This window comes from Pteropus medius, unplaced genomic scaffold (genome assembly GCF_902729225.1).
Source record: "Pteropus medius unplaced genomic scaffold, Ma_sr-lr_union100, whole genome shotgun sequence".
Taxonomy (NCBI): domain Eukaryota; kingdom Metazoa; phylum Chordata; class Mammalia; order Chiroptera; family Pteropodidae; genus Pteropus; species Pteropus medius.
Window position 1 is genome coordinate 12,852,633 of NW_024349804.1, and position 11,419 is coordinate 12,864,051.

Sequence of the window (11,419 nt, forward strand, 5' to 3'; positions counted from 1 at the left end):
TGCACACACGCTCGCACACGTACATACATACACATGCTCTCGCACACACATACACATGCTCTCACACACTCGTACACTCGCACACACACGTTCATGCATGCACACATTCATACATGCACGCACACACACGTGCTCACACGCACACACACGTGCACACACACACCTCATTTGTGCAACTCCCTGTGCACGGGCCCCTCCAGCGGGGGGGCCATGGAAACCGCTCCCCGCCCCGCCCTCGCTCATGGCCGTGTTGGTGCTCAGTGTGGTCGGGGTGCGGTACCTGACTATGACCACGAGGCCGAAGGGAGCCTTTGTCTCCCTGGAATACTGGCTCCTGCTGTGCGGGCCTTTCCCGGGGGAGGAGTGATGGCCCCCACGTGGCCACTCACGGGAGGGCTGGTTCCTTCCTTCCTCGGAAACTGGAATGCTGCATCGGTCACCAGCTCATCACCGATGTCAACCGCTGGTCCCGAGGGCTCACAGGAGGTTGGGTTTCTGAGCCGGGTGGGTGGGGACATAGTGGAGCTGCGAGCTCGGCCTCGGTGGGTCCAGGTGGCCTTGCGGGTCTCAGGAGGCATCCCTGCAGTGGGGACCTACTGAGTTCCAGGCCCCCACGGGCACTTGGCCGTCACCCTCCGGCTAGCGTCCCGGCGGCTGGCACGAAATCAGTCGCGGCTGCTCGTCACGGTTGCTGTCCGCCTGCCAGGCGCCAGTGAGGGGCTGAGTGCCCCGTCTGTGAAAGCCACGGCAGCCCCTGATCATCTCCCCACACGCTGCAGAAGGGGAAACTGAGGCTCAGAGAGGCTAGGCCCAGAAGCAGCAGCACGAGCTGTGGCCGCGCCTGCGCGTGGCCCGTGACCATGCCGCTGGCCACTCTGCCAGTTCGGTCTGGCCGCCTGCATGTCCCCAGGTGTCCCCTGTCACTTCCCCAGGAGAACCTTCGCCTTCCTCTCCTTGCAGCTGCAGTGCTGTCCGGTGTGGGCCCGTGGGAGACGGGGAGGGGTGAGCAGGAGGCCACCCACCGCGGGCTCGGTGTGGCCCTGGCACGCCCCAGAGCAGCGGTCTGCTCCTCACCGCCCAGAGCTCGGGGCTCGGGCTGAGGGCCAGCTCACGCGACGGGGGCCGGGCCCGACCTTCTCCAGACGCTGTCTTTGGGGACCTTGCGGGACAGGAAGGCACAGGGGTTGGCACTGGTGTTTCCCGCGGGGAGCCAGCCTCTACTGGAGGTGCCGTAAGGGCAGAGCTTCTCGTGGTCCTGTGAGCCAGGGCCTCTGGGGACCAGGCCTCAGGCCACTGCGCTCCCTTAGCCGGCCCAGGCCTGATGTGGGCAGGTGGGAGGCGCTTCCCTGGGGGAGCGAGAGAGTGGAGAACGGGAGAGGCAGCAGGTGCATCCTGGGAGGCGGCGGAGGGAGTGGCTGGGTGAGTGAGCGTGTGAGCGGTTGGCTGGTGTCATTACCCCCACTCTCCAGGTGGCAGATTGTCAGACTAAAATTCCAAACGCGCAGCTGAGGGCCCTGGCCAGCGATCCTGGTAAAGGAGACCATGTCCGTCTTTGTGCAGAAAAGAGGGGGAAAGGTCAGCCGGGAGACCCCCCCTCCGCGAGCTGGCAGATGCTCCGTTCACAGGAGCCTGAATCGCCTTGACCGAGACCCCTCCCCCAGGGCTGGAGTGGCTGGTGCTGGTGCCCGGGGCCTGGACTGAGTGCCCCGCGGGAACGCCCAGCCCGCTCGCCACAGAGCGTCTGCGGCCCGTGGCACGCACACTCACAGGTTTCTCCTGTCCCCTGGCCACCTAGGGTCGCCCGTTCCCTGGAGGAGGTGAAGCAGATGGGAACTCTGGTGCCACCGCTGTTGGGGGGTGACCGAGAGCAGGGAGGGGCCGACGTGGCGGGGATGTTGGTGATGGGGGAGGGGTCGCTGGAGACCGCTCTGCGGGGACAGCCCATGGCCTGCTGGACACCGTGGGGACACACCCCAGGGGGGACAGCGTGCCTGTCCTGGGTGCTGGGTGACCGGGGAAGTGACCTCCGCGTCCTGGCTGTTTGCCCTTGGTCAGAGTCGCTGTGCCGTGTAGCTCGGTGTCCGTGGCGGGCCGGCCGGCGTGACAGCCACACTGCAGGGGCGCCATTCCTGAGAGGCCGAGGTTCTAAGGGGCCAGCGTAGTCTAGAGAGCGGTGGGTAGATGACAGTCCAGTTGACACAGGACACAGTGAGGACTGGACCCCCGGCCAGGTCGTCGCTCAGGCCCCTCCCAGCGGGAGCGCCTGCCTTGCATCCCCTGGGAGCCGGCCCCGTGCGGGGCGGGCTCCGGGTTCAGCCCGGGAGCAGCTGGCCTGGTTCCCGCTACCTGGAGGACGTGGCCTGCACAGCTGTGGCCCCAGGAAGACCCTCCCATCCCCTCCCGCCAGGCGTCCTTCAACGCTCTGTGGGCCCCCGATCCCCACTGCATCCCAGCCGCTGTCTGAGCCCCTCGACCACCATCGTCACGGGGCGGGGTCCGCGGCTCCTTCCCAGGGCGACTGTGATGGGTGGCGTGGCAGGGCGTGTTGGGGTGACGGAGAGGGCCCCGGCCGGAAGCCTGACTCTGCCCTCGGCACCGCGGCCCTTGGGGCAGCTGCTTTGCTCCTCCGAGCACAAGCAGGGGGCTGTCCCAGGCCTGCCCCGGCCTCCTAAGGTCGTTCGGGTCATTCCCGTAACTCGCGGGGCTCCCGTGAAAGTCTTTTGTAGAGAGGACTGGCTAGAGCGCTGAGCCGGCGCAGGCCCCGCCAGGCAGAAGCCCGGCCGCCTCCCAGGAGTACCAGGTGCTCGGGGGGGACCGCGGCCTCCGACCCACAGAGCACGACTGTCCTCAGTCCCGCGAGGCCACGCAGCTGCACGCGTGCGGGACACTGGTGCTGGCACCGTGCTGGGCTTGGGGACCCGATCCCCGCCCCAGCCTGAGCCTGTTCTTTTCCAGGGCTGTGTCTGGGGTGGACGCCGACCCTGACCTGGTCCACATGGAAGTCCAGGACCTCGGAGGAGGTAAGCCGGGCTAGGCCGAGCTCCGTGGAGGGTGATCGGGGGCCTGGCCAGAGCAGAGGCGCTGGTGCCAGCTCCCAGCCCGCCACGTGCCGGCCACGTGAGCCTGGGCAGCACCCTCCCCTCCCTGCACTGCGACTGGGAGCGGTCAGCCACATGGTGCCCAGCGCGGGCATCGTGGGTGAGGACGTCACAGCTCTGGGCAGTGGACAGGGCTGCCGCTGGGTCCCCTTCCCGTTGCCGAGCCCCAGGCTCTTCCCCGCAGCCATCGCTGTCGGTCCTTCCGCCTCCCCTCCTGGCCATGTGGGTGGGAACGTCTTCCTGGCGGCTCAAGAGCAGCCACAGCGAGTGTGTGACCACAGACCGGCAGGTGCGGTAGCTCGGGGCTTTGGTCTCACCGCGCCACGGGGGTGGCCTGTCTGGTCGGCACCAGGCCTGGTGGCACACCGAAGTTCTGGCCGTGGCAAGATGAGCAAAGGACGAGTAAGTGGACGAGCAGGTGACCGAGCGAGCGAGCGAGCGGCTTGCCACTTTCGAGTCTGGCCTAGGCTGGTCCCACCACGTGTCCAGCCAGCGAGCCCGTGACAGGAAGTTCGGTGTTACCACAGGGAGCGACTAGGCTGTTTAGAGGGGAAGGGACAGGGCCGTGCCTGACCAGGTGCCCGCGCTGTGCCACGTCTCTCCAGACCCCCGGCGACTCCCCAAGTGGGGATCGAGACCCGTTTACAGTGGCGAGACTGAAGCCGAGGTCGTCCTGCTGCTGGATCAGGGCCTGGGTCCCCGGCCCCTCAGCTCCCCACGGTGCCTGCCACCCAGGCTGTGGGCGGGACACGCCCCAAAGCTGCTGATGTCAGCAGGCCGTGTGCCGTGCTGTAGACGGGTTCCCCACCCGTCCCTCAGCCTCAGCCTCCTCACATGGGGCCACGGTGGCTTCCTGAAGGTTCAGGAGCTCTTGGCAGCAGAGTGCTGGCACAGAGCCGCCCCACGCAGCAGCAGCTGGGACCACGGGCAAGCCCCCTAACACTCCGCCCCGCCCGCACACCCCGCAGCGTCGGCATGCGGCAGAGGCAAGAATGCCCGGCGGGCGGTGTCCCAGGCGCCCGGCCCCCAGCTGGGCTCGAACGGCAGGCATGCCGCACGCCTCACGGCCCGGTGGCCGGCCCTTCTCTCTTGCAGGTTCCCGGTATGTCACCTGCCAGATCCACAATTGCTCCGCCAAGACGCTGACGGCCCCGTTTGCGGGCCCCATCGACCACGGCTCCCTGACTATGCAGGACGATTACATCTTCTTTAAGGTACCGTCGCCCGTGGGCTCCTGGGACCTGGCACTAGGTGACGTGGAGTGTGAGCCACGCTCGCGAAAATGGAGTCGCTCAGGCAGAAGGCAATAAAATGGCTATTAGACTTTCAAGTTCAACTTAATTCACAGTTCCCCTGGCCCCTGTGGCCGTGGCTGCGGACACCCCAAAGGCCCACGAAGCCGGGACCTTGACTCGGGCTGCTGCCTGCTCTCCCTGCCTTCCGCCTCCAAGAACCCCTCACAGCTCGGGGCCCCCAGGTCCACACCCACGTTGCTCCAATTGGTCCCGGTGACTCTGGAGCTGACGGGGGCTGAACCGGGTCATTGCTGGGGCTGTGCGCAGGAAGCACGTGGTCTGACCGCTCAGAAACCCCAGCGACTGACTGGTCATACCGCTTCTTGATTAGTTCCACCGACGAGGGGCTCACTCCTTCCAAAACAGCCTGTCCCTCTGCTGGGTAGCTCAAATCTTAGATAGCTCATTCCACCTCGTTCCGTAACTCAGATGCAGTGACACACGGAGCTGAGAGAGTGGGGGTAAGAGGCTAGTTCTAGCTGGAGGAGGTCGAGGAGGGGCGTCTGGTGCAGGGCTTTGAGGGATGGATGGAAGGCCGTCCACCTCAGGCAGAGAAACGGGGCATTTTCGCCAGCGGAGTGCGACGTGCAGTTTCTGATCCGTGAGGTGCGGGCTCGGCAGGAAACCGAGCCCCTCAGAAGCACGTTTCTTCCCGCCCGTCAGGCCACCTCAGCCAACCGGACCAAGTACTACGTCTCCTTTCGTCGCAACGACTTCGTCCAGATGAAGCTGCCGAAATACGCATTGCCCAAGGTGCGTGGTCTCCTCATCCCGCCTGCCTGCCTGGGCGGCCGTGTCCTGGGTCAGGACTGACTCGTGGGCCAGCGGGACTTGTGCACAGGTGCTCGGCGGTCCCCAGGTCAGGGCGGAAGCGACCGAGCGCGGGCGCGCTTGCTCTACCGCCTCCCGCAACCCGAGCTCCAGCCGCGCGTGCGACCGGCTGGTCCCGTGTTGGGGCCTCCGCCACGCCCTTCCCTCTGCCTGGCCTCTCTGTACCCAGAACTCCTGCATATGTGACATTTCAGGAGGAAGGTTCCTCACTGGTGACCTTCCAGGGTGGTCTAGGTCCCTGTTTTCTGCTCGCACCTCAGCTTTCTCCTCCCCAACACCCAGGGGGCTCGAGACGCCCCCGTGTCGGGCTTCTGCCTTCAGCTAGAGTTTCAAGAAGTGGGGCGGTTTCTGTTTTATTTACCCCTGCATTCCAACCGCCTAGTATGGCGCCTGCACATAGTAGGTAGTCAGTTATTGCTACTTCCTTCCGCTTGCCTGGGCATCAAAAACGGGGGACACAGGGGCAGCCCAGACCCTGTTCCCAGCCTTGCCTCAGGGCCAAACTCCACAGCCCCACTACTGATCCATTATTCCCATTTTACGAGGGAGGCGGTTGACCTCCAGAGAGGCTGAGTAAACTATCCGAGGTCACGCAGCTAGTTAGAAACCAAAGCTGCTACTTCCTGACCCTCCGTGTCGTCTTCTGCACCTGAGATGGGAGTGTGTGTTTCTCAGAGTCCTCGGTGGGATTTGCGGGGAGCACCGCTGTGTGTGTCCCACTGCAGGCCCTCGGCGGTGTGCATCACCTACCAGCTTCCTTTTTCCCCATTTCTGCGGAAATACGGGTGTTCAAAAAGAATGTGAGGCCGTGATAGAAGGCACAGCCTCCACGGCATAAGTGGGTGACAGAAATGAGACATCTGCGTGCCCTCCATGTCACTCGGTCCCCAGGGAGGGCCAGGGGCACGCTCTGATCCGGAGCGTTCACGTGGCATTTGCATAGCATGACATGCGCTCACTTGGAAGTCTGACCCCAGGACCCAGTGACAGGAGTCGAGGACGACAGGTGAACCAGGCCTCCCCGCCCCCGAGCCCTGCGGGGTCTCGAGGCCTCATCTTGACCTGCGGAGAACTTTGCCCAGCCAGGGCCCAGGCCTCCTCCCCCCTCGCCAAGTTCAGCACCCCAGTGCATGCCCCTAGCGCCTCATAGAACTCGCTAATTGAGTTTCCTAATCAGGTTTTTTTGTTTTTTGGTGAATTTATAACTCTTGCCTGTTTCCTTCCCCTAAACCACCCACCCCCATCTTTTTTCTTTTCCTCAATTGCCTGAGTAATATCGTGAAAACAGTGGGAATCGGAGCGGAGGGGAACTCGCCACAGCCTCCTGCCCTCTCCACGGTTTGGTTTTCCCTCCTGGCAGTCCCTGGCCACATGCCAAAGCGACTTTCTACAGAATGACACATGATATCCACTGTAAATGGCGGCAGAATTTCACTGGAGGAGCGGCACTGTTTAGCTCAGCCAGACTCCTGCCATTGAGACATTCGGGCTGTTTCAATTTTTCGTAATTATAAACAGTGCGACTATGAATATAATTGTTCCTGCAGGTGTTTCTTTTTTCATTTTCTGAAGTTAAAATTCGAGAAGAACTTCTGAACAAAGGACCTAAACATTTGTATAGCTTAGTTCCTTTCTAAAAGGGTCCCTTCCACCTTGCCACTGGCAAACGAGAAGAGACCAGTCTCGACACAGCTTTGCCAGATTTTGTTGTGCCATTTCTTGCTATTTTCTATCTACTTTAAAAGGTATAAGTGGTACCACTCTGCTGCCTTCATTCACCTAGCTGCGAAAACTATAAAAAGTGAACAGTTTTGTTTTATTTATCGGTATCCTTTGCTTGTTTACTTACAATGATTTTTTTTTTTAATTCATGTTTCCTAACAGGAAAAAAAAATAGATAAAGGCTATAAATAGACAAAAGAGGAGAAAAATCCAAATATCTAGCCATTATATATATTTTAAAAAATGATAAGTATAAAGTGAATGCAAATGTCCTTTAAATATTTCTTTATTTGTAGTAAATTTATACGCAGTAAAATTAAATTCATAGAGCATAGGAACGAAGCGGGCAGTGACGTCAGGGAAGATGGTGCGTAGAACGCGGGGGGAGTTCACCTTCTCGCCTTGCAGGGGCGAGGCCGTCTGCTCCGGTCTGGAACCCTGGAGTCTATTCAGAGGCTCGTAGCTCTCGGGGGGATGTTTGGATGGTAAATCACATTGATTTCCACAGTTTTAGCTCTTTTTTTACCATGGTAGTGGCCGCCTGTCCCCCACCCCAGCCCCATGGCAGGTAGCTGTGCACAGACACCCGGAGCATTGTGTGTGCAGCTTGCGGGAGCCAGAGGGGGCACGAGGACCTCGTCCTCCAAGTGCTGGCAATCTGTGCTCTGATGCTTGATTGCCGCTGTTGACTGCGAAGGGCGCAGATGTCCTGCCTGGTAGTCATCGTCACAATACCACTGGCTGAGGCAGCTTTTAAGGGGTTTACAAGGCCAAACCCTGTCCCCCCTCACTCCACCTGATTTCCTTCTTTTCTTTCTTTGGGAGACAGATAGTCAAAGACTAGGACATTTAGAAGTTACCACATATATGGAAGGATTTAGAGAGTCACCATGCCTGCCCAGGGACACACGCAGGCTCAGAAGAGACCTAAGAAGATCTCGAGTTGAAACCTCAGGCTGATGCCTGGTGCAGACACAGCCTGCAATAATCAAAACCAGAAACAAAAACACAAAACAGAAAACCCTTGGGAAGAGGGAAGAATCTGATTTTCACAGTGACTACATTATTGTATTTAAATGTCTAGTTTTCAACAACAACGAAGTCAAAAGTCGTACAAAGAAAGTATGATTCATTTGAAGGGAAAAAACAAACCATTGGAAATTGTCCCTGAGAAAGAGTAGATGGCAGACCTACTAGACAAAGACTTTCATACGACTGTCTCAAAGATGTTCATAGAACTGAAGGAAAACAGAGAAAGTCAAGAAAACAAATGACAAAATGGAAATATTAAAAAAAAAAAAATAGAAAACAAAGAAAGGGCTCCCAAAGACATTCTGGAGCTTAGAAAAACAAAAACGAAAACCCATCATTGAAACGGGAACATTCATTAGATTCCAAAGCAGAGCTGAGCAAACGGAAGAAAGAATCAGAGACGTAAAGAGAGCGCGATTGAAATGACCGAGTCCAGGGACAGAAAGAAGATGAAAGAAGAGTGAAGACGATCTCAGGCGGACACCACCAAGCAGACTCACATACGCATTATGGGAGTCCCCGAGGGAAGAGAGAGAGAGAGAGAGAGAGGCAGAGAGATGATTTAAAGAAAGCGTGGCCAAAAACTTCCCCAAACTGATGAAAGACATGAATATAAATATCTACAAAAAGATGATGAACTTCAAGTCATATCAATACAAGGAGCTCCACACTAAGACGTAGTATAATCGAACTGTTGAAAGACAAAGAGAGAATCTCGAAAATATCAAGAGAAGCAACTCGTCACGTGTAAGTGGCCTTTAATACAACCGTCAGCAGATTTCTCATCAGGAGCCTTGGCGGCCGGAAGGCGGTGAGCCGATATATTCAGAGTGCCAAAACAATCTGATGACGGCGTTGGTTTATTAGGCTGTTCTCTGAATTTGACATAAAAATCGATGGGGAAATTTTCCATATCATGCTTATTAATCATTTTTTAAACTTTCCAAAATTACCTCTTTAAAATATATTCACGACAACTAAAGGAATGATAACGGAAATATTTGTACCATTTCTACCTGCTCGCTTCTCCACCTCTCCTTTCTAGGAAAAATCTCACTTCCTCATTCCTCAAGGCAACCATTGTAGAAACTCTTACAGACTTCTCCATCTTCGTTCTGCCTCTGCATCTTGGTTTAACAGGCTCCAAATTTTAGATCGTACATTGCTTGCCAGCTAAAAGACTACATTTCCCAGCTTCCCTTGCAGGCAGCCGCATGCAATCGTATTTCTAAAATCCGAGATGTGAGTGGAATTGTCTTGGAAGATTTCTCAGAGCCTTTCTCTCTGTCTTTCTTGCCTCCTTCCTGCTGCCTCGCATATCAGTATGATGGCCGGGGCTCTCGCAGTCATTCTGGATCACGTGGGACAGTGGAATGATGACTCTGAAGGCGCCCTGTTGCTGGTGGCTTCGTAGCGCTTCTGTGCTGGACTCACTACATCTGGACTTCTTTTACATACTTCCGGCTTGTTTAAGTTCGTCCCGCCCCCTCCGTCCAGCTCCTGTTACTGAAAATCAAACCTAGTTCTACATGTCGGCATCCTTGGCGGTCCTTCCTCTTAGCGCTCCAGACCACACGAATATGTGCACACAGACACACACAGGTATGGGATCGTGTTTCACGGTCATCGTTTAAAAATGGAGTCAATAAAATGGAGTCGACAAATGTCTTCTTAAAAAAAAAAAAGAGTAACAGAGGCAAATTAAAGCAAACATTACATGTTATCACTTTCTAATCAGCAAAGAGTTTTAAAAGGCCATTCTCGATGCTGGCATGCATGCAATGGAATGAGCACCCGCTACCCCTGCCAGCCGGAAAGAATTAACATGAGCTCTCCGGGCAGTAATTTAGCAACACGTAACAAGAGCTTTGGGATGTTCCTGCTCTCCCACGCGGCTATTCACTTTCTTGGAATTTGAGTCAAGGAAATAACCAGACAGGTAACGACCTGCAGGAAAGTTCATGGCTGTTCTGCATGTAACGTGGGAGGCGCTAAAGGCTGCCTGGTAGGCTACGTCCACAAAGTGGAATGTCACGCGGTCATTAACGGTGGTGTTTACAAATAATTTTAATGACAAGGAAAATGCTCCCCATATAACATGAAAAAGCAAGCTACAACCCAGACGTGAGAGAAACGTATGAATCATACTTGGGAAAAGCCCAAAGTAAACATTTTAAAATGATATCATCAGGTCCCTCGGGGGTGGCATCATAGGCAACTTTTAGATGCTTTATACATTCTGTCTCCCAGATTACAGTAAACACTTACGCAGGTCGTGTGAACATTTACCCCTGTGCGTGTGGAGGACATAGTCTGAATTAGTTCAGTAGCAGTAACTGTCGAATGCTTACTGTGCCCTCGGGGCCGGGCACACCCTGAGCTCAGGACCACCATGGCGCCGGCCCATGGAGCGCCCTTCCCCACTGAGGCAGCAACATGGACACATTGCAGTTTGGCCGCTAGGGTCCTCCTGGCCAAGGTGCATAGCAGGTGCTTCACACCGGAGCACCCTTTTTCCACAAGGCCCCTTCTTTTGGGCTCACAGCCCAGGGGCCGGGCCAGGCAGGAGGAGAAGGGGCGGCCACCAGCCTGCACTCTGCACAGGCAGAGAGAGAAAACTACTTTCTCTAATGACCTAACATCGGATGAGAAAACATCACGGGGCGTGCATCCCAAAGCCGCCCCAGCCATGGGGTGGTAGCGGGGCGTGGGGGCGACCCTGCAGGTGCTGACCAGCACCGCCCACCTCCGCCCTCCGTCTTCGGCTCCCGTGTCTTGGCCGCTCTGTCACCAGAAAGGCGATCAAAGTTTCGGAGCGGTAGAAGGCAAAGGGATAGGCGCTGGAGGATAAAGGCTCGTGACGGCCTTGAAGCGGGCGCATTCAGAGGTCTTTCCACGGCCCACGCGGCCTCTGGAGCTGGCTGGGGCAGAGCAGGAAAACGAGACCGCGGTTGGCCCCGTGTTTCCATTTCTCGTTGACGTGCCCGGGTCTTGTTTTGCTTCCAAATCACAAATCTGGAGCTGAACCCCCAGATGACGGCCGAGTCCACTCACAGCAGCCAGCCTCCTGCTCGGAGTGGGGACTCGCGGCTGGGAGCCTCGGCCCTGGCTGCCACCTCCTCAGGCGGCCCTCCACCCTCCTGCTGGGCCAGGGGCCTGTCCTCGGCTCCCACGGTGCCCTGTGCTGCCGCTGTCTGCTGGGGACTGCCCTGGGGCCTTGCTGGGTGTGGAGGGTGGGAACAGCCACAGCTGTGACCCAGCTCCCAGCGTGGGCAGGCACGGAGGAGCTGGGGATAGGAAGCTTGCACGGCAGGTGGCGATGGCATCCCTGGACGTGACCCAGTGGGTGCTCCAAAGGACAGAGGCCGTGCACGGCTCCCTGCTGGGCCCGAGCGCCTAGAACAGTGCCTGGCACACAGTAGGCGTCTCAGGGGTACGTGC

At 57.5% G+C, this 11,419-nt stretch overlaps 1 protein-coding gene across 3 annotated transcripts in view; it reads left to right on the top strand.

Annotated features, from left to right (window-relative positions):
• The window catches only part of SORCS2 (sortilin related VPS10 domain containing receptor 2), a 386,735-nt gene that overhangs the window by 335,111 nt on the left and 40,205 nt on the right, over nt 1-11,419 (top strand). For all 3 annotated transcript variants that reach the window (XM_039838002.1, XM_039838000.1, XM_039838001.1), the window contains 3 exons: nt 2,956-3,020; nt 4,194-4,312; nt 5,057-5,146. In XM_039838002.1, the coding sequence (XP_039693936.1) occupies nt 2,956-3,020; nt 4,194-4,312; nt 5,057-5,146 (274 nt within the window). The remainder of the gene's footprint in view (nt 1-2,955; nt 3,021-4,193; nt 4,313-5,056; nt 5,147-11,419) is intronic.